Here is a 22,395-nt window from a genome sequence, read left to right on the forward strand (position 1 = left end):
GAGCCACAGGTCGTGGGTTCAAGTTCAGCCCATGGCCTCAGACGGCATACTATAGCATGCCATTTTTCATCATTTTTGAGGATTTTGAAAAAAATACTAAAATCACTCCGAGACCATGGGCTAGTCATTTTCGTCTTTTTTTCATTTACAACAATTTAATATCACTCAGACTCAGTGAGTAAGAAAAATGGTTGGTTTTATTTTCAAAAGAAAAATAGTCATGATTTACAGACTAAGACTAATATTATATAATAAAACAGATGCAGACATATCACCAACAACTGATTTTGTCAGTCACTTCAATTCTCTGTCAAAAAACAAAACAAAAATCAGGACTTACAATTAGATTCAATAATCATGCTATTCTGTACAAAATAAAATCTACAATGTAAAACTAGAAAGATAATTGACATTCCAGTTGTTTTGAGAAGTTTCTCTATCAACGTGTAATCTATAATAGTAGAGACCCATTAGTTGTGCAAAAATCATGATTTACAGTTTACAGCTTAAAGAGTCATTCAAATACAATATTATCAAGAACTGTATGGTACTCTGGAGTCGAAACAGTTAACATGTAAAAGCCATGGAGGAAGTAGCCCTCTATGGCAGGGGTCTTCAACGTTTTTCAGGCCAAGGACCCCTAAGATGAGAGAGATGAAGCAGGGACCAGGGACCCCCCCCTTACATGATATAAATTGCGTTGTAGATTAAACCTTTTCATAGATAACTTCATAGACGTGTTTGATGTGAACTTTCACTTTTCAGACATTTAACCACTAACTGTCAATCCTTAGTAAACTTGACCTTTCACTCTGTACTTGGTCTCTTTTTTCCCCCTGTTCACCAAACCTCGGCAACACCAAGTACAAATAGATCCTTTCGCACAAAGATTTGATGAACCCCCTGACCCGTTTTTAACTCTATGGACCTCCTAGGGGTCGTGGTCCCCCTGTTGAAGACCTCTGCTCTACATGGACTCCATAGCCTTAAACATTTATTTCCATCAGCCCGAGTTTTGCATGGCACCAGATGGTGGCAGCACTGAGACACGTCCTCTTCATCATTCAGGTTACCATGAACAAAAGCAATGTGTTTGTTCAGCATAAGCTCCTACAGCCCTGCCCGTTTCTCTATTGTGGAAAGAGGACTGAAAGACCAGCGACAGATCATTAAACACACACTGCCCGTGTGTTGAGCAAAAGTGGTAACAACCTGTTAAAAAAATAATACAAGTTACAAGTAAAAAATAATGTATTTTTTAAATCACGAACAGATTCCAGAAGGGAAAGCATTTCACACCGTTTCCCAAAGTTTAACAAACGGTTTACTTTCTTTTTTTTTTTACCTTGATCGAAATCTCAACAGGCAAAAGAATCAATACAATGAGAAATAAACTAAATAAAGATTTCTTTTCCATTTACAAAGTGTTATTAGCTTTCATTAAGTTTACATTCAACTCCATTTAACTATTCTGTCATGTAAGGGAAAAATATTTTACATTTCTGTTTAACAGTTTCTATTCATGATTAAAAACAATCAGCACTGTTAAAACAACAAATGGCACAGGAAGACAAGTGCATTATTTGGAATAACATCCCAACAAAGCCCCCCAAAAAAACAAAAGATCAATGACAAGTTACAGAACAGCACAACAATGGCAATAGATTCCACTGATAACTAAAACCACAGTCAGTGATTTCACAAGGTTGGGAAGAAACGAGGTACGTTTAATTCTTGTTGCTTGAAAATATTGTTGAACTTTGATAGAACCTTGGGTTGTATCGCTCTCGCTTGCTGGCGACGACAGAAGTATAGATATTGTTAAAGAACGCCTGTGAAATGGAAGGTTTTCGGTTCGACGCCCGGTGTAGTTGAGCAAGGCGCTGAATCTCGATGAGCAGGTTGGTGCCTTGAATGGCTTCCTCTGCCGTTGGTGAATGTGTGTGTGTGAATGACTGAATGTAACACATTATAAAGCACTTAGGATAAAGGCGATATATAGAGTGAACTAGGATTCCTTTCCCCCCACTTAACTCTATTTTTCCCAAGTCCGTACGGACGTCGACGCTAGGTGGCATCATATCCCAGGTCCATATATATACGTACCCCAACGTATACTCCGTCTATATAATGGTACGATCCTACGGAAGCTTTTAACATTGGTCCGGTTCCTATAGCAACGCCCCACCGTTCCAACTATGGGATTGAAAATATATTCACAGTGCAAAGCAGTGGAAAGGAGGCTTTTCAAACCTCCATAAGTCGGATTCTAGGATCGCTGTCCTTGGTGGATTTTCTGCCATCCACATTTTGGATTTAATAATTTGTACGGCCTTTGTACCGCGACGCTGCCGCCATGTAAAAGCTTCTGACGAAAAGGTAAAAAGTGTGTGTGTGTTCCAATGATACTAGAGTGTGTGTAGCGAGGGCGACAGGGTGTGTGGGGACTTGGGGGCATGCAAACTGCATCTTTTAAAGTTAACGCGTATGCTGACACCTGGAACTGGGGTTTATGCTAACAGCTAGCAGAGTTAAGGAGCAACTGAAAAGGTGATTGCCAATATTTGGTCTTATTTATCTACCAACAAAGTTCAACATCAATTTACTAGGCACAAACAAGGCCGTTCTAGCTTGGAAAATGAAATAGAGTATCTGTGAAGCAAACAAACACACAATCCTGACAAAAGAAAAAAAAGAAAGAAAAGAAAAGTAATATATATATATATTGTACAAGGAGCGTGGTTCTGTGCGACTCGTCTGAACTTGTTTGAATAGAATGGGTCTTTGGATCAAATGCTGCAAATGGCTGAGGGGTGGTATGGCCGTGTCTCTGAGCGGTGGTTATCATTGATGAATGTACCGTTTGTGTGTGTGTGTGTGTGTGTGTGTGGGGGGGGGGGGGGTGTCACCAATAATATGGCTCAGAGAGGTCCTGCTCAGGGAGTTGGGAGGGGTCTTTGGGGCTAGTTGTGATGGTAGCCGAGGCTGTGTTATCACACATGATACTCAGTTTCCACCACTGTACAGATCCACCGTACTGGAGCTCAGACCCCGACTCTCCCTCAGCCTGCCGCCGCCGCCGCCACCGCCGCCGCCGCCGCCGCCACCACCACCACTCCCCCGGGTCTGACAGACAAAGAGAAGATGCGGAGGGCAACATATCATATCATATTTCTTTAATGACAGATGTAGCCACTATGACCGGAAATGTCCCTAGAAAATCACTAGACTAGACTCTCTGGGAGAGCAGCGAGCACATCTGATTTTTGTGTTTTGATTAGGCGTTCCGGTAATGATCAAGAGGTGCACGCACAATCGCACATCCACAAATTTCAACGGATGCAGGATCCAAAAGAATTAGATTAGGCGTTCCATCATGCTCGGCACGGCTAGATGTTTCAACAATCAGATTGCTTCCTTGAAATGACTCGTTGTATAATACACATTAAGACCTGAGGCAGATTCTACAAATGCCTTCTCAAGTATTTAAAATGTTCACTTTCAAGAGGTTTGGAATACATTTTATTCTGAGTAGTAGCTGGGTCTCACCTGGAATGGGTCGTCACTGGTCTTGTTCAAGTAATTTAAAGAGGCAGCTCTCTTCATGCTGTTGAACATGAAAGAGTAAAGTGTTAAGAACTGATGTTTTTTTTGGATATAGTGAGTTGCACTTGAGACAGTGTGTAGTGCAATGATGCATGGATGGCATTAAATCAATTCCTTTTAGAAGAGGTGGCTTATTTGTGGACATGCGCTCGTCACAGTGTGCTGTATCAAAGTTAAAAGATAAATAAATTGTAGGATTTGTGAGAAAACATGTAAGGATCTGGGGTGTATTAGTCAGTTTGGTATTCATTTGATCATTGTTCACAAACTGTCATGTCGGTTTATTGTCATTGTTTATGTAAAATGTAAAAAAGTGTCCTGTAAGTCCATATGGGCTGGGCTTCTTCGGAAGCATGACACTTAAATAAAGAATCAATCAAAATCGTAAGTTGTAAAGTACATCTACATTCAAATTGATACTGATTTCATGACACAGTTCCACCATCACACAGACCTCTTTAAAGAAGATTTTTGGGCATTTTATATTTGTAAGTGTAGAGACGTACAATAGGACTCTTTGGGCTGCCATAGATAGATAGATAGAGATAGAGATAGATAGATAGATACTGTATTAATCCCAGAGGGGAAATAAGTGTTACATGCAGCCAGCTTCATGTGGCGCCAAGACTTCATCTCCGTACATCTCAATGGGAGGCGGGTGTACCGCCTCCGGTGAGAGCAAGAGAAGAGAGAGATGGGATACCATGCCAGACTCAAACTCAGGTGCTTGCACTAGCTGGCTGAGATACCGGGTTCCCCAACATGTACTTTTTTTTAGTAAACAGGGATAAGTAACATATCTTGGTGCCAAACATACCATTTAAGTTACCAACAATGTTTTATAAAGTGATAAATATATCAACTTCTTTCAGCTCCACATTGATATAGAGCACGGAAGTATGACGTCAATATCGGTAGAGGGCGCTAAGTCCACTGGTTCATGTACTTTATATTTGCATTGTAATCCCCATAGGGGGATTTTAGATCGTCTTTTAAGAACTGTGTTTAAAAAATAAACAAATCATCCAGGCCGTTCCACTCATATGGATATGAAGAATCAACTGACAGAGAAAACGCTATTGTTACTGCTACTGAATTAGTTACATTTTCACTAGAAACGGACTGTAGCATATGAGAGACACCTCCCTGGTAATAACGCAGAGACAGCTTGTCTATTTTTGGACCACAACGCTTATATGAAACGCTTTTAAGATGAGCCCATGTTATTCTCCATAGAGAAATTACTTCCGTGAACCAGGGGAATCGAGGGGACGAGCGAGTCAGGACTTCGGCGCTCTATTCTGATTGTCTTCAGGTCTTACTTGGTGGGCCGAGGTTCAGGAGGTCCATTGCCTTGAAGCTTCTTCACCAGCAGTTCGCTGCTCCTGCGCAACACGTCCCTCAGCTTGCCCAGAGAGCCGCTCCGCTGCAGCGCTCCACTGCCATCCTGTAGACATAATATATGCACTGATAAACTCTCCTGTCTCTGCACTTTGAACAAAACAACAATACTCACTTCAAGTTCACGCAAGAGTGTTTTTTTTAATACAAAGTTTACTTAGGGTACGTTCGGAAATTCGCACTGAGTGCACTGACTCAGTGCGTTGTCGTTCGAAAATCTGGTGTGCTGCGCCCCGGGTGTGCCAAGTGGCACCCCAAAGTTGGGGTTGTTGTTTTTGGCAGCAAATTTTGATTTTATAGTCTCTTGAATAGTTTTCATTTAGTTTGTCACATTTTAGTCACCTGGAATGTTTTAGTGTTAGTCTAGCTTACGATTTTAGTCGACTAAATCTACAGTTGATTTAGTCGAGTAAAATGTATTTTGTCAGGCCTTGATGCCGTCGTGATGACTGTTTTTTTTCACTTGCTGAAAATAGCTGATCTACAAGCTTGTAGATCAGCTATTTTCAGCATGTAGATCAGCTATTTTCAGCATGCAACCAAGTGTAAAATGACTTATACTGGATCTCTTGTCCACTAGTCGCTTCCTAACATTTTAGTCTAGTTTTTATTTGTTGACAAAATTGTCAATATATTTAGTCTTAGTTTTAGTCGTCATAGCTTAGTTTTTATTTAGTTTCCATTTAGTTTTAGTCAGTGGAAAAAGGTAGTCGACAAACATTTTTAGTCTTAGTTTTAGTCGACAAAATCAACACTGTTCCAGTATGCGTGTGTCTCGAGCTCAGCAGCGAAATTGGTCCTTTGAGCTTCATTATTACACGCACATCAACGTGTAGACCAACCAATGTTAAGAATTACCTTTCAATGTTACAGGAAGGTGTTGTTTTAACTGGTCGTTCGTAAATAAGCCACACTCAGACAGAGCACATTCCCGGTGCGAATATCCCAACACACCCTTAGTAATTTATATACACACATCTGAGCTTATAGGCAAATCCATTAAATATTACAGCCAGAATTACTGTAACATGCTGAATGTGTGAATGCTTGGCACGTTCTTTTAATGACATACACGCAAGCAATTAACACATTTAGTTAATTATCCTTTTAATGTACCACCATCATTTAGGATTCAAGTGACTCAAGCCGTGTCCTGTAGTGACAGTGACTCGGCTGTGATTGATAGACATCTGTCCGAGAGCTCTCGTTATGACGCCATGGCTCTAATTATCAACCCATGACCACATTTTGTTCACTCCATAAAGATTACCACAGAAACTGTGAGTCATTTATAACATGAGAACATCCATCCATCCAAGATCCAGTGGTGGAAAAAGTACTTGCATTTTGTGCTTAAACCCATTCTGACAATACCTCATGCTTATGTATCAGTGGTGCCCAATATTTCATGTCAAGGACCCCCAAAAACTATATGTAATTGGCCACTGACCCACATCTGAAAATATGTTGTTCCAGGGACCCCCCAGAAGCAAAGATTTGAGTTAAAAACGTTCGCTCTGAAATAATATATATTCAAAGATTTGGGCCACATTTTCACGATGTTTCAAAAATAGCAGACCTACAAGCTCGTAGTGTGGCACTCGGTGCCGCACTATGAGCTTGTAGATCTGCTATGTTTCAATAGCTAAAGTATAACATAATACTTAAAAACACCAAAGGGGGTTCCTGTCCCGTGTGGGTTAAGTATCAATACCACAATGTAGAACAACTCTGTTAACAAGTAAAAGTCCTATATATAACAGAGCTGAAGTGGTTAAAGGGATAGTTCCGAATTTTTTAACTTAATCTGTATGAAATACATGCCATTAACACTCCCAACGCCCAGGACGAAGTTCTTTGTCCTTTCTATTAGTAACGCCCGACGCCCAGGACGACGTATTGTCCAAAAGACGAAGGTTATTGATATGAGAACGGATCGCATGGCTCCATAGCCCAGGAGCGCCTGTTGGGCAATCCTCGGTGTTGCGCAAGAGTGAGACGTCATCGAAAAACTCCCTCCACTGTTTAGCTGATGAAAACGAAAATCTTAAAACGTTCATAACTCGCGATCTAAATCATACCGTCTAATTATGAAAAAAGATCCTGTGTTAGACGGCGCTCCGCGGTCCAGTCGCTAGTCGCGATAGATTTATTCTTACCTCCCGTTGTTGTCGATCGACTCTAGAGTGGTGTGGCTATTGTTAGCTGCTACACAGACATTCACAACAACATCCGGTCCGTCCGGAAAAGGGGTCCGTGTTTATAAATCGAATGGGCGCTATAATGTAATGGATTAAATAACCCCGGGCAATAATATAGTGGTTGCAACTGTATTAATTGATTGCCCGAGTCCCGTGGTGGGAGTTCTGCTCTGGTTTTGGTGAAATATGTTCTGGTCATTTTGTGGGAGGCAGTGGGGGCCACGCATAAAAAGTAAATTAATTGACAAAACTAGCGTAATTTGTATTGTTGTTGTATTTCATACAACATAAGAATTTAATGCAACTTAAGTTAAAAAATTGTGAACCATCCCTTTAATGCATATTTTGTAATTGTAATAATCAAAATCACCAAAGTAACTATACTAACTAAAGTTTTCAAATAACTGTAGTTGAGTAAAATGACTGTAAGAGGCTATAGATACACACTCGACAGAATTATTATTAAAATATATAATCTTTACTGGAAAATGCAAATGATAAAAATAGTCTTTATTACGAGTAATTTATCACAAAGCTAACAATAAAAGTAGAGACCGGTTAAATCCCACATGAACACATGCTCTCCCTAACAAACTGAACCCCTGCTCGGAATTACTGTGGGTTAATTTAGTGTAAGGCTAAACACAGGCTGAGTTCCCATACAGCATGTTGCTCAACGTTACACGCAAACTACAATGGCAGGCACTCTGATGTCATTGCATCACTTTGCAGCGCGAGCTGCTAACCCACTGCTTCCTTTCCATTCCTCGTCGGAACTGGCTGCCGTTCCCAAACACTTTAGAACTGAAACACTGCTCGCAACTCTCTCTCGCTCTCGTTGCATCTCTCTCTCTCTCTCTCTCTCTCTCTCTCTCTCTCGTGACACGGTTTGTTGCAGCAGCTCACGGAAGCGTTTGTTCTACCTTCCTTCTGGCGACACTAGGGACTTTAAGCAACGACTGTTTTCAGGACGGCTCCGCTAGGCGGAAGTACGGCGGCTATGATGCAATCGCCGTAGCTGTCAAAATCGTTAAGGAAACAGCCGTCGGCGACGGGTTCCCATCCATTTTTGGTTCCCATGGTGACGCCGCTGATGCGTCTATGCAGGATGTGTCAAACATACACTTTTTTTTTTTAACACCCCATCGCACGTCAGCTAACTTGCCGATATTGTTTAATTCTTACACTCCGAGATGTAGTGAAGTATAAGTAAAAGTACTGAAAATTGGAAATACTCCAGTAAAGTACTAAAAAGTACCTCAAAAGTGTACAGTACAGTGTAAAGTACAGTACTTTAGTAAATATACTTAATTTGCACCACTGCCAAAAAAAACAACCGTTCCCGTCACGGCTCAGTGCATTTCAGACAGCAGGTTTTTACTTAACGAGTAACTAGTTTACAGAGTATGACCAGGGGTCGGTCATCCATGACAAGGTCAGGTCTGTCATCTCATACGAGACGGACAAGAAGCCTTCGTTGTCCAACGATACTGTGGCTAATGCAGAGACCATGGGCAATCTATGACTAACCCATTTAGACCCGAGGACGACTCTACAAATGCCTTCTAAATCCTGACAGTTTTCTGAAAAACCTCGTGTCAGTGGTGCTCAAACCTTTTCATATCAAGGACCCCCAAAAATATATGTAATTGGCCGCCGATCCCCATCTGAAGATACATTGTTCCAGGGTCCTGAATGGGTGATTAATAATGAGTGATTATGATAATCACTACCGGTAATCAATAATAATAATCAATAATGATAATTGGTGATTTAACCCATTTAGACCTGAGGACGCATCTGTGACACCTTATAGCTTTTCAAAACCACTTTAACCATAATTTAAACTTTAGCTGTTGAAAAATAGAAGATCTACAAGCTCATAGTGCGCTATGAGCTTGTAGATCTGCTTTTTTATTTTTATTGTGAAAAACGTGTGCAAATCTTTTTATGTATATTCTTCCACAGTGAACTTTTTTTTTTTAACCCATTTAGACCCGAGCTCGATTCTACAAAATTTCTTCTTAATCATGACAGTTTTCTGAAAAACCCATGTTTCTGTGTCAGTTGTGATCAAACTATTTCATGTCAAGGACCCCCACAAATATATGTAATTGGCCACCGACCCCCATCTGAAAATATGTTGTTCCAGGGGCCCCTAGAAGCACAGATTTGAGTAAAAAATGTCCGCTCTGAAAGAATATACACACACACACACACACACACACACACCAATTTGCGCCACAATTTCACGATTTTTCAAAAATAGCAGACCTACAAGCTCGTAGCGCGGCACTACGAGCTTGTAGGTCTGCTATTTTTCAACAGCTAAAGCATAACATAATGCTTAAAACACCAAAAGGGGTTCCCGTCCTGATATAGTGGAGAGAGATCTGAGAGAGACTTTGGACAGGACGTGTGTCACACTGTAAATACAGACTATGATGGTGGAGATTACACTTACAGGTACAATGTGAATGATGCACCACTAGGGGGCTCAGAAGCCAAGACAGAAAATTAAACACAGTAAAAGTGTCCACAATTGTGCCGATTTGACTGAGAGCCTGCCATTGCGCAAACTACAGCTTTTCATCAAAATGAGTTAATAGCACAGGCAGACTCTTCACATACTAGAGTCTGAAAGTGTCAGAGCTGAAATCGACATTACATGTAAATATGAAATAAATGCTTAAACATGTAGCTAGGTCGGTGTAATGTTAGAGACCACAGAAGTGAACCTTTCAAGCCTGTTTTCTCAACTCAACAAGACATTACTCTATAAGCCATATCTCCAAAAACTGGTGGGTCAAACTGAACAACCAATGTCAATTTGAAGCTATGATTCCCTGCTTTCATACGTATGATAAACCGGAAATTAAAAAAAAATCCAATGGCAGGCCCTCAGTCAAATTTAGTCACATTAATTGTTGCTGCCAGAAAACATTCAACTTTTTAATTTTGCTTAATAAATCAGTGCTATTGAACACCCTTTACATCTGTGTGTGGGTTTTGCAAATATTGAACCATTGAAAAGTATTAAAAAGGCTGACTCCTGTCCGCCTACAGCCTAACTCCATTGGATCCTCAAACTGTGGATCAAAGCACCCGACTCCAACTTGTGGAGTTAGGTGGTTTGTCCATCCATTGATTAAATTTAGAATGACGAAGTCAGACCTCCTAACTCCATTGTATTTGGGTAATAAAGTGAAGACACATTCAAGTATCCGACAATGTATTTACAGTCACCATACCAACTTTTATGAGACAGTATTGTTTGTCATTTCCTGAAAAGTTAATATTTTGGACATGGCTGGTTTCTGCGGCTGCCCGACAGAGACATTTCTTTATGAGATCATGCATAATCAGTTGGCAGAGAAAAGATCAAAGTTCACAAATGAAAAACTTTTATTTGAGACTACCAACAAGAGTTGATGCAATCATCTTCACAATGCAGAATGGTAAATATAATGCAGTCCTACTTACTAAGATAGTGCTTAATAGACCTTACCATTTAGTTAATGTCTGATTTAGGAAAACCCAAGTCACACTATATATGTCAAGAACAGACAGCTCAATAAATAATCAGCATTCCACTAACACAATAATATTGTCAGAATTACGTGATGAACATTGTCTCTTTTAATATCTCTTGTATTGTTTGGAGTTTGCATTAGAAGTATAGGCCCACTCACTGCAAGGAATGGTGAATCAAGGCGAGTAACATACCGATATGCCATATAATAATGAATGCACTTATCAAATCCATAAACACAACCTACAATTACACTTCCATGATGTTAAAAGTAATTTTACATTCAAGCTATTTGACAATGACATTTGGAACCTTGAGGAAAAAAAACAGTCACACTGTACTTTTATGATGCGTAAAGAAGAAGCTTGACCACAGTGACTATAATGTTCAGGCAACACTCCATTAAGCTTTGTGTTCAAAATACAGTATCTATAGCCAGCGTGGGACCGTGTACCACCAAAACACACACACAAACACACCAGTACTACCGTGGAACCCAGACTGCCATCCAATTGTAAAGCCTGTGTCGATCGCTGAAAACAGATAGTATAGTACCTCACAACAGCGTTGTTTTTGGCAGCAAATTTAGATTTTAGTTTAGTCATAGTCTTTGGAATAAAACTTTAATTTAGTTTAAGTCACATGTTTAAATGTTTTAGTGTTAGTCTAGTTTTAGTGATAAAATGTGTTTTGGCGGACCTTGATGTCGTCGTAATGGCTGATTTTACACTTGCTGAAAATAGCCGATCTACAAGCTCACAACGCGTCGCGTTGTGAGCTTGTAGATCGGCTATTTTCAGCATGCAACCAAGTGGAAAATGACTTCTACATTTTAGTCTAGTTTTTATTTGTTGAGGAAATTGTCAATATATTTAGTCTTACTTTTAGTCATCATAGCATAGTTTTAATTTAGTTTCCATTTAGTTTTCGTCAGTGAAGAAAAGGTAGTCGACGAACATTTTTCGTCTTAGTTTTAGTCGACAAAATCAACACTGCCTCACAAGCTTGTAGATCTGAGCTTCTGGAGCTGCTATTTTCAGTGAGCGACACTGTTGTATGACTGAGTATAAATTAAAATGATGCAAAACTAATAAGACTGACTATTCTACTTCCACACCGACAACAAGGCAAAGGCAATATTTCATATTGAAACCCATTATTGTTGCACTCTCAATTCTCAAAGCAGCGGCCTTGGGTGCTCCAGTTTGATATTTATTTACTTAACATTTGCTAATGTTTGAACATTCCCTTTGTAGATGCAGACTACCCTTTACAATACATGGTGTGCATTACAAGGTACACGGTGCCTGTGCGAACGGTGTGTCTAAGGAAAAGGCGTTCTAGCCAATAAGAGCATGTTGAGAATAAATTAATGTGGTTGATAATAACGGCTTGCTTTCTTCGATGTCGCCGACAGGCAGCCAAAGCCTAACTGATGTACTTCAGTCAGAACCTTTATAGAGGCTAAAAGCTTTAGTACTGTTTTAAAACCTTAATGTCTAGAATACTCAGCCATAAAATACACGCAAGAAACTCCAAAAAACATTAAAGAAAAATGTAAACTGAAATAAATCATATAAAATTTAAACTTAACAAAATAATTATTTATAAAAGCAAAAATACCCAATGCTTGTTTAGGGGGGGGGGGGGGGGGGGACCCACAATGCACAACCCTTTCACATATCTTAACCCGGCAACACATGTTTTGTTAAAAGAAAGAAAAGAAAAAAGGAAAAGAGAAGACATTCTGTAACTATACAGTACTTCTTGAACTACGTAGCTCGTTGATCTCAGGCATTTGAACACATTTCCAAATCATGAAATGAACTAAATATGACTAAAAGAAACAGGCAGGTCTGCTGTAAACCCTCTCTATGCTCACTGCGACTTGACCCAGTAATGGGGCCAAGAGTGCTGCTCAATGCAGGAAACAAATGCACATACAGACTGAGACCAGTACAGTAATAACTTGTCTTTATGATATCCAAACAATGTTAGGTATTATTAGCGAGTGTGACTTTCTACAGCATATCAAACTGGGATTTGGAGTGACATCTGGAGCACTAGGAGTTGTGGTTCCAATCATAGTCAAGACATTGATCCTCATCGTTCAAAATCTTAAATGGCATTTCTCAGCTCTCGTTTCCCTCCCCAACAAAAGAATACAATTCCAATTCCTAACACGGTTCTATTTAGTCAAATATATCTACTACATACATGTGAAAAGTACAAATGGGTGCTCAAGAGAGAGACAGAGAGAATTAAAGTGGGCGAGTTCCTCAGAGAGAAATGTTAACACGTGACATTTCAATGTGTTATTGACACTAGGAAGAGTGACAGAAAGAGAGAGGGAGAGACAGAGAGTGAAAGAGAAGCAGTGAAATGACTCCCGACAGAGTGCACAATGTCACAAGGTTAGTCATCCGTAAAGGACAGGATAGGAAAGGGTGAAGAAAAGGAGAGGAGGAGAGGTGAGAAAAGATGAAGAGCGATCATCCCAGCAGGTGTCAGTTGACGAAGGGAGAGGGGGATTTTTGGGGGGTGGTCTGAGTCTCTGCCAGGGCACCAGGAATGGTAGAGCGAGCTGTTCAATTGGTGGGAGAGAGAGAACACCAGGGGGGATCGACAACACACGTCCTTTGCTATTGTGTTGGGGAAGGAGGGAAGGATGAAGGAATAATCTTGATGGCTTAGGCCTGATAAAAGAGAGAGAGATACAGAGAGAGAGATACAGAGATACAGAGAGAGAGAGAGAGAGAGAGAGAGAGAGAGAGAGAGATAGGGGAGAGAGAGAGAGAGAGAAACAAACGGACAAAAAGACAAAACAGCACACTTGGTCAGATTGATAGATGTGGGAATGGTTGGTCCTACACTGCACTGCAACGCTGATTCCCCATCTATTCTAAGACTACATTTCACTGCCAACGGCTGTCCTCGACCTACATCTAGGTCTAACCCAATAATGTAAACTTATAGAAATTATTTCTCCTAAACTTTTATATAAAGGATTGGCTCCATTAGAAAATGATACAAAATAAACAAATTTAATAAAATGTAAGGAAAGATACATTTTAGCACCAGCAGTTTGATATAAATGGACAGCTGGGCGTATTAATGGTGCAGTAGCTGGCTGGGCTTGGTGGGTGCAGTCACTGTGACTCAGCAGTTTGCCTGTCTGTCTCTCTGGGCTGGGCTGTGGGCAGAGGGGAGCTGTCTGTCTCTCTGGGCTGGGCTGTGGGCAGAGGGAGCTGTCTGTCTCTCTGGGCTGGGCTGTGGGCAGAGGGAGCTGTCTGTCTCTCTGGGCTGGGATGTGGGCAGAGGGAGCTGTCTGTCTCTCTGGGCTGGGCTGTGGGCAGAGGGAGCTGTCTGTCTCTCTGGGCTGGGCTGTGGGCAGAGGGAGCTGTCTGTCTCTCTGGGCTGTGGGCAGAGGGGAGCTGTCTGTCTCTCTGGGCTGGGCTGTGGGCAGAGGGAGCTGTCTGTCTCTCTGGGCTGGGCTGTGGGCAGAGGGAGCTGTCTGTCTCTCTGGGCTGTGGGCAGAGGGAGCTGTCTGTCTCTCTGGGCTGGGCTGTGGGCAGAGGGAGCTGTCTGTCTCTCTGGGCTGTGGGCAGAGGGAGCTGTCTGTCTCTCTGGGCTGGGCTGTGGGCAGAGGGAGCTGTCTGTCTCTCTGGGCTGGGCTGTGGGCAGAGGGAGCTGTCTGTCTCTCTGGGCTGGGCTGTGGGCAGAGGGAGCTGTCTGTCTCTCTGTCTGGGCTGTGGGCAGAGGGAGCTGTCTGTCTCTCTGGGCTGGGCTGTGGGCAGAGGGAGCTGTCTGTCTCTCTGGGCTGGGCTGTGGGCAGAGGGAGCTGTCTGTCTCTCTGTCTGGGCTGTGGGCAGAGGGAGCTGTCTGTCTCTCTGGGCTGGGCTGTGGGCAGAGGGAGCTGTCTGTCTCTCTGTCTGGGCTGTGGGCAGAGGGAGCTGTCTGTCTCTCTGTGCTGGGCTGTGGGCAAAGGGAGCTGTCTGTCTCTCTGGGCTGGGCTGTGGGCAGAGGGAGCTGTCTGTCTCTCTGGGCTGGGCTGTGGGCAGAGGGAGCTGTCTATCTCTCTGGGCTGGGCTGTGGGCAGAGGGAGCTGTCTGTCTCTCTGGGCTGGGCTGTGGGCAGAGGGGGCTGTCTGTCTCTCTGGGCTGGGCTGTGGGCAGAGGGAGCTGTCTGTCTCTCTGGGCTGGGCTGTGGGCAGAGGGAGCTGTCTGTCTCTCTGGGCTGGGCTGTGGGCAGAGGGAGCTGTCTGTCTCTCTGGGCTGGGCTGTGGGCAGAGGGAGCTGTCTGTCTCTCTGGGCTGGGCTGTGGGCGGAGGGAGCTGTCTGTCTCTCTGGGCTAGGCTGTGGGCAGAGGGAGCTGTCTGTCTCTCTGGGCTGGGCTGTGGGCGGAGGGAGCTGTCTGTCTCTCTGGGCTGGGCTGTGGGCAGAGGGAGCTGTCTGTCTCTCTGGGCTGGGCTGTGGGCAGAGGGAGCTGTCTGTCTCTCTGGGCTGGGCTGTGGGCAGAGGGAGCTACAGCAGAGGCTGTACAGGCTGCCAGTACAGGCTGGCACACGTCGCCCAGACAGTGACTGTGCAATGCAGACAGAGGCCAGGGACGTGCACACATACACCATCAAAGGGTGGCTTCAGCCCCTCATGCCCTTTTATCCGTCTGTACAAGAACTGCCCTCTCCAGACGAACAAATGTAGTGTTTAATATGCTACTCCTTTCCATGCCATAGATACCGGAAGGCAGCATTCAGGAGAATTGCTTTTTTTCCCTCCGAAGTCTCCTGAACTTGAACACAGTATTTTGCGTTGAACAAATTTGTTTAGAAATCCACTGTCGTATACAGTAGATTACAGAGTGCTGGGTTGCGCCCTGAAAATAGCTGATCTGCTATTTTCTGTCCAAAAGTGCCCTTACGGGATTTCAGCCCCTGCCTCTCCAACACTCTCTGCACGTCCATGGACAGAGGTACTGCTCCAACACACATACTGGTGGTTGATAACACGGCCATGGTGTCATTTTTTTTTATATATATATTTATTTAGACCATGACATTTGTATGCAATACTTTTTAAATGTTGATACTAAAAATCACGAAAACTAGCACAAAATGACTGAAACCTAATATGAACTATAGGTAAATCTAGCCTTCTGTCCTATAAAGAATAAATTAAGTAATGACTAATTAACTAATTAATTGTCTAACCTATTGTCTGATGTTTTCTATACTACCAAACCCACCCCAAGCTTACTGTGTAGCTGAGAATGTAGAATGGGAGATCAAGAGGGGAGAGTACAATCCACCAAAGACAGAAATTGATCGATTGATAGGCTGATTGGTTGTCATGGCAAGTGTGATCAGCAAGGAAGGAGGTTAGTTAGAGACACAGAAACGATAATGGCGTCTGAAGCAAAGGAGTGAGGAACCTAAAGAAACATGCAAAGATTGGAGGCGTCTGCCGTAGCCAACACACAGCCACACAAGCACATTATAGCGTCATGCATTTTAACAGGCACACAGAAATGTACAGTACATACACCCAGCCTATATGAACCCCCCCCAAAAAAGAATGTACCACAAGATGGCTGACATGCAGGCTCCTCAGTAATACCGCCAATATAATTTCTGCTTTAAAAAGTACATGTCTTCTAAATCATGACAGTTTTCTGAAATACCTATGTTTCTATATCAGTGGTGCTCAATATTTCATGTCAAGGACCCCCATAATTATCTGTATTTGGCCGCGGACCACTATCTGAAAATATGTTGTTCCAGGGACCCCCTTTGCAGAAGCAAAGATTTGAGTTAAAAACATATTCAAAGATTTGCGGCACATTTTCACTATCTTTCAAAAATATCAGATCTACAAGCTCGTAGCGCGGCACTCGGTGCCGCGCTACGAGCTTGTAGATCTGCTATTTTTCAATAGCTAAAGTATAACATAATGGTTAAAACACCAAAAAGGGTTCCCGCTCAGAATGGGTTAAGACGAATAAAACAACTGGCACTGTATATAAGAGTGATAAGAGGAGTATGAAAGGACAACTGCCTTGAAGAAACTGAACCTAAGATACTGACTAGAATATTGAATCTTAAAAGTACACTGCATGTTCTATCATAACAATCACCTATTAGGAGAAGTAGATACAATAGAAAGTATTTTTTTCATAACGGTTGGTTGTATTTAAGAATGAAATTAAGAATGAAATTCTTAAGGCCAAGCTAAAATACAAAAATAATATGGAGGAGGAGTTTAGGAACATGAACACAAAACAAGCCTTCAATAAAGTCAAAATCCTTACTGGTGGTGAGACAAAACAAAAGAACTGTACAACCCCGGATCCTACCACCTTTGCAAACACTCTGAACACTTTCTACAAACGGTTTGACAGTCAGGACTACTCTGCTGCCTGCGAGGAACTGTTGGGAGCCCTCCCCTTTCAGGAGCCGCCACATCCCCCCTTCAACGAGGAGGATGTCCGACAGCTGCTGGCCAGGTGTAAGCCTGGCAAGGCGCCAGGGCCGGATGGCATCTCAGCAAAGGTGCTTAAGCTCTGCGCCATGGAGCTCTCCCCCATCCTTCACTCCATCTTCTGGGAGTCCTACAGGACAGCAGCCGTACCCACCCTCTGGAAAACATCCACCATCATACCGGTACCCAAGAAACCCCGCCCCTCAGAACCCAACCATTACAGACCCGTTGCACTAACTTCAATAATGATGAAATGCCTGGAAAAACTGATCCTAAACATCATTCTGCCAGCTGTCAGGTCACAGCTGGACCCTTTCCAGTTTGCCTATCGGGCCAAGAGGGGGACAGAGGATGCTGTGGCATGCCTCCTTCACTCCCTTCTCCAACACCTGGACTCATCTTCGGACAATTTTGCCACTATTCTTTTTGTTGACTTTAGTTCTGCTTTTAACACTATTCAACGCCATCATATGATCAAGAAACTCCATCAGCTCAACGTCCCCCCACTCCTCATACACTGGACTCACAACTTCCTGAGCAATAGACCACAAACAGTTAAAGTAGGTACATCATTCTCATCAACAGTTATCACCAACACAGGGGCCCCTCAAGGCTGTGTCCTCAGCCCCTTCCTCTACACTCTATACACAAATGACTGCATTAGCCCCTCACCCACTAACATCACATACTTTAAATACTCTGATGACACTGCCATTCTCGGACTGCTCCATGACAATAACTCTATTACGGTCTATCAGAATACCATTTCTCATTTCACACAGTGGTGCACTGACAACTATCTAGAGTTGAATGTGGTCAAAACAAAAGAACTGGTCATTGAAACAAACCACACCGGACTCAACCCACTCCTCATAAATGGTAAAACAGTAGAACAGGTAGACAGCTTTACATATCTTGGACTCACATTGGACAATAGACTTAGGTTTGATCAACACATTACATCTATCCAGTCACGCTTTCAGCAAAGACTCCATGTAATCCGTAAATTAAGATCATTATCTGTTGCTCCTCATCTTCTGCTATTATTGTACAAAAGCATTATTCAACCTGTTCTGTTGTACTGTTCTGCATGTTTCTACACCATACTGTCCATGCCTAACAGGAACAAACTTTTCAGTATCACCCGTATTGCTTCCAAGATCATCGGACTTCCTACACCCACACTTTCTGATATGAACAATAATGCCATCACACGGCTAGCACTTTCGATATCAAATGACACTGATCATCCCCTGTATCGCTTCTTTAACCTCATGCCATCTGGACAAAGATACAGAACCTTGCCATGGAAAAAGGTCCGTTTTAGTAGGAGCTTTGTCCCCTCAGCCATCGCGGCTTTAAACAAACTGCCCCGCCGATAGGATGGTTCTGTACACAGTGGGGACCTCATGTTATTGTTTTTGTATTGTCTTGGTGTTATGTGCTCTGTGTTGTTTTGATGTGGGTGTTGAACAGATTGTGAAGACAAATATCCTTCGGGACAATAAAGATTATTATTATTATTATGGATGGATGGATGGAAGGAATTGAACACTTATTTTTTAAGTCAAACCTCCAAGATGGACTGAACAAAATGAGAGCACATTCTTCCCGTTGGAATGCATTAATAATAACTTCTATTTTTACAGCCCATCACCAAGGGTAATACAGAGCTAGCAGCACTGTCACACCCAGCAATCCTCTGCATGCTGGTACGTGTCTTACTCTTAAAGGTACGAGACTCAAGATAATTTATATGCGTGTGATTGTGCGATGAGTTGACACATTTTTACGGCGGTCATTCTAGAATCTAGATTGCGCATATTATAATAAAAAAAAAACATATTGCGCAGATTACACATTCATCACCAACCACACATGATCCACCGGACATAAATGTTACTCTCTCTCACACGGAGAGCACACAAAAAACAATCTGGTTAACAGACAAAGGCAATGCAATTCAAAACGACAACATGTCCAACACAAACGGTCCACAAGAGTGCATGTTAAGGGTGAGGCCTGGCAGGCTGGCAGTGCTACATGCATGTTGGCACAGGGTTTTAATGGTAAAGGGGAGGGGGGGGGATGCACTAGTTAGGAAGTAGAAGGAAGTACGGGCACAGACTCAAGACGAGGCATCTCTCTATTGGCCCCCACAGGGCTTTGTTAGAAGCTCATCAAGCCTACTTCAAGTGAGCATACCACGCCGGGTCTATTACAGCAAATCCCATAAGAATGCTAGGAGGAAATAGCTGTGTGTCTGATACCTCTCGTAGAGAGGTAGTGACTATACGGTTCTGCAGCCCTAGTACAGGCAGTGTTGTTTTTGGCAGCAAATTTAGATTCTAGTTTTAGTCATAGTCTCATTTTATTTTGTGAATGTCACATTTTAGTCACCTGGAATGTTTGTGTTTAGTCTAGTTTTAGTCAACTAAATATCACAAGATTTTTGTCAACTAAATCTACAGTTGATTTAGTAGAACAAAGTGTATTTTGGCGGGCCTTGATGCCGGTGGAAAAAGGTAGTCGAACACTTTTTTTTGTCATAGTATTAGTCGACGAAAACAACACTGCCTACAGGACCAGCGGAGCCAGATAAAAGCAGCGCCGTCGTGCAATACGTTTCTAACGACTCCCTCCCTGCTCTGTGAGAAACGCACACAGCCTTAGACGATGTCGTAACGAGGTAATAAAACAAACAGCATGACACAATTAAATGTCCACCCACCATTTTACTGCTGTGAGGGGAGATGGGAGTATGCGAGATATTGGTATTCCAACAACTGCGCTCAAGAGTCAATACATTATATCATTTCAATAAGGGATGCGGATAGACTTTATGGACTCTAAAAAAGCAAAGACGGGTTTTCACACAATGCCCCGGAATGAGCCTGTGCCTTTCGACCTCCTCAACCCCCCCCCCCCCCCCCCTCAGGAGAAGCATTACCAGCGACATATAACACAATCACTTATTAAAAACAAGACACTTTTCATTCTCAAGCACTGTAAAAAAGTAAAAAGGCAAAAGAACTGCTGAAATCAAGCAACCGAGTCAAGTGTGCCAAGACACTCAATCAGCTTCATAACGTATTTCACCCTAAGGGTTTTTTTTCCAGTTAACCCCTAATGGGGGCACAGTGGGTTGATGGACTGGTACAGATACAGCACTCGGAGCCTGAAAGCTCCAAGCTCACGACACACACATCACATTGCGAGCTTGTAGATCGGCTATTTTCGTCCCATGCCACCGTTGTTATGACGGAGACAAAATGAAGCATTAGAGCGCATGCAGCTCAGGCACCATGACATGAGTGAACATGAGCATAACACCACCACTCTCCATTCCTCTAATGATGTTCATATTCCCATTGATGGCGTCAGAGGCATGGAACCGAGGATGCTCTGCACCAGTCCAACAGCTCAGTGATTTAACATGGTGAAGGACCATTTATACTCGGGTTGTCACATGTTTTGTCAAGCGACAGAAAGTGTCGTGTGACAAAATATAACCGAGCCTCAGGGCCCACTGGCCATGATGGGACTGGACAATAGTGGATTTGTACTCACCCCATTCCACTCCACGCCCATACTCACTTCCTCGCCGGTCTCCGAGCCACTCTCATACTTAACGTTGGACAGGCTGTCCCGGCTCCTCCGCCTGTCGCCCTCCCCGTCCTTCAAGATCTCCACCACACGTGTCTGGTGGATGGGGTCGATGCCCTGGAGGGAGGGAGGGAGGGAACGCAAAACACAGGGCTTACGATACGTAACGACGACACTGTACAGTGAGATGTTAACTAACACTACAACATGATATGACATGGGTGTACACAGTGCAAGTACATGGAGGTATTATTAAGGTGGATGCTTGGTTGGGTCAATGTGTCTTCTGATGCGCCGAGAGCATCACAGAGACAAGGACACATGGAGAACTTGCTGTTAAATGGATGCGGTTGTTAGGCGCAACGAGGTGAAGAGGGGATTTAGTAAGGATATCCGTTAGAAATAAACCTACTTACTGTGTTGCTCTGAATCCAAAGCAATGCAGAGAGAGGAGGGGAAAAGATAACATGAGATTCACTGCCCTAAGACTGGAATGCATATTCCACATCCCAAAAAAACGTGCACATTTGTTCATTTACAGCGTGGCGGCAAACAGACTATGACCAACAATCTACCTGCATGCAAAAGTGCCAGCTCAGTCTGAACTTGAATTCATGTGTTGTGAACCCAAAGCCTGGGTGAGTGTGTAGGAGTGGAAATGCTGACCTGTTTACGAGATCTCATGGCACATTCCTCCAGGGTCTCCGCAGCCTCTAGCTTGCCCTGACGGCGATACAGGGCGCCCAGGTTTCTCAGGGTGGTGTTCACCGTGGGGCTACACACACACACACACACACACACACACACACACACACACACACACACACACACACACACACACACACACACACACACACACACACACACACACACACACACACACACACACACACACACACACACACACACACACACACACACACACACACACACACACACACACACACACACACACACACACACACACACACACACACACACACACACACACACCAGAATTTACACCACAGGTCAGGATGGAATAATCATCCTTTTTATTGATAGTAACTCTGCAGTTCAGAGTTAGTGTCGAAGTGTCCTTGAGCAAGACTCTGAACCCCTAATTTCTCCCGATGCCTTGCATGGTTACCATTTACCAGTGCAGCAATTAAAAACTAGCATAGTCATTTTAAAAGGAAATACGTTACTTGATTAACACAAAGTTATATCTATATGGTAATTTAGTTACATTCTGATGTTTTCATTTACAATTGGATGCAATTGAATGACTGGGTAGTGATGTTGCACCAAATTACTTTCTTGAAAATCTGTTGATTGTTCCAAAGGTCATCGAAAAGTATCCCATTGGAATTTCAGGTAATAATTGACTTGGGAGCCTATGCCCTTTACTCGTGGGTACATTTACTAACATGTTTAATAACAATCAAACTATTCTTTTTTTAGTTTATTTTACAAAACAACACAAGGCCCAAGCATATAGGCTCTGCAGTCTCACCTGTTGACTTTGCAGGCCTTGTACCAGCCTCCATACTCTCCGTATGGAGTGTTATCTCGGTGCTTGCCCTGGAAGTAA

At 42.9% G+C, this 22,395-nt stretch overlaps 1 protein-coding gene across 4 annotated transcripts in view; it reads right to left on the reverse strand.

Moving 5' to 3' along the window:
• Positions 1-179: 179 nt before the first annotated feature.
• Positions 180-22,395, reverse strand: part of klc1b (kinesin light chain 1b) — a 49,202-nt gene continuing 26,986 nt past the window's right edge. For 2 of the 4 annotated variants that reach the window (XM_079512017.1, XM_079512018.1), the window contains exons 11-16: positions 22,318-22,385; positions 21,489-21,597; positions 20,787-20,939; positions 4,929-5,053; positions 3,550-3,607; positions 180-3,126 (exon numbers count right to left, since the gene is read on the reverse strand). In XM_079512017.1, the coding sequence (XP_079368143.1) occupies positions 3,007-3,126; positions 3,550-3,607; positions 4,929-5,053; positions 20,787-20,939; positions 21,489-21,597; positions 22,318-22,385 (633 nt within the window). In that variant the 3' untranslated portion in view covers positions 180-3,006. Of the gene's footprint in view, positions 3,127-3,549; positions 3,608-4,928; positions 5,054-10,595; positions 13,437-20,786; positions 20,940-21,488; positions 21,598-22,317; positions 22,386-22,395 lie in introns of those variants that run through there. The other 2 variants (XM_079512020.1, XM_079512019.1) reach the window with 2 other exon arrangements.

The sequence above is a fragment of the Electrona antarctica genome (assembly GCF_951216825.1).
Source record: "Electrona antarctica genome assembly, chromosome: 10".
Lineage (NCBI taxonomy): Eukaryota > Metazoa > Chordata > Actinopteri > Myctophiformes > Myctophidae > Electrona > Electrona antarctica.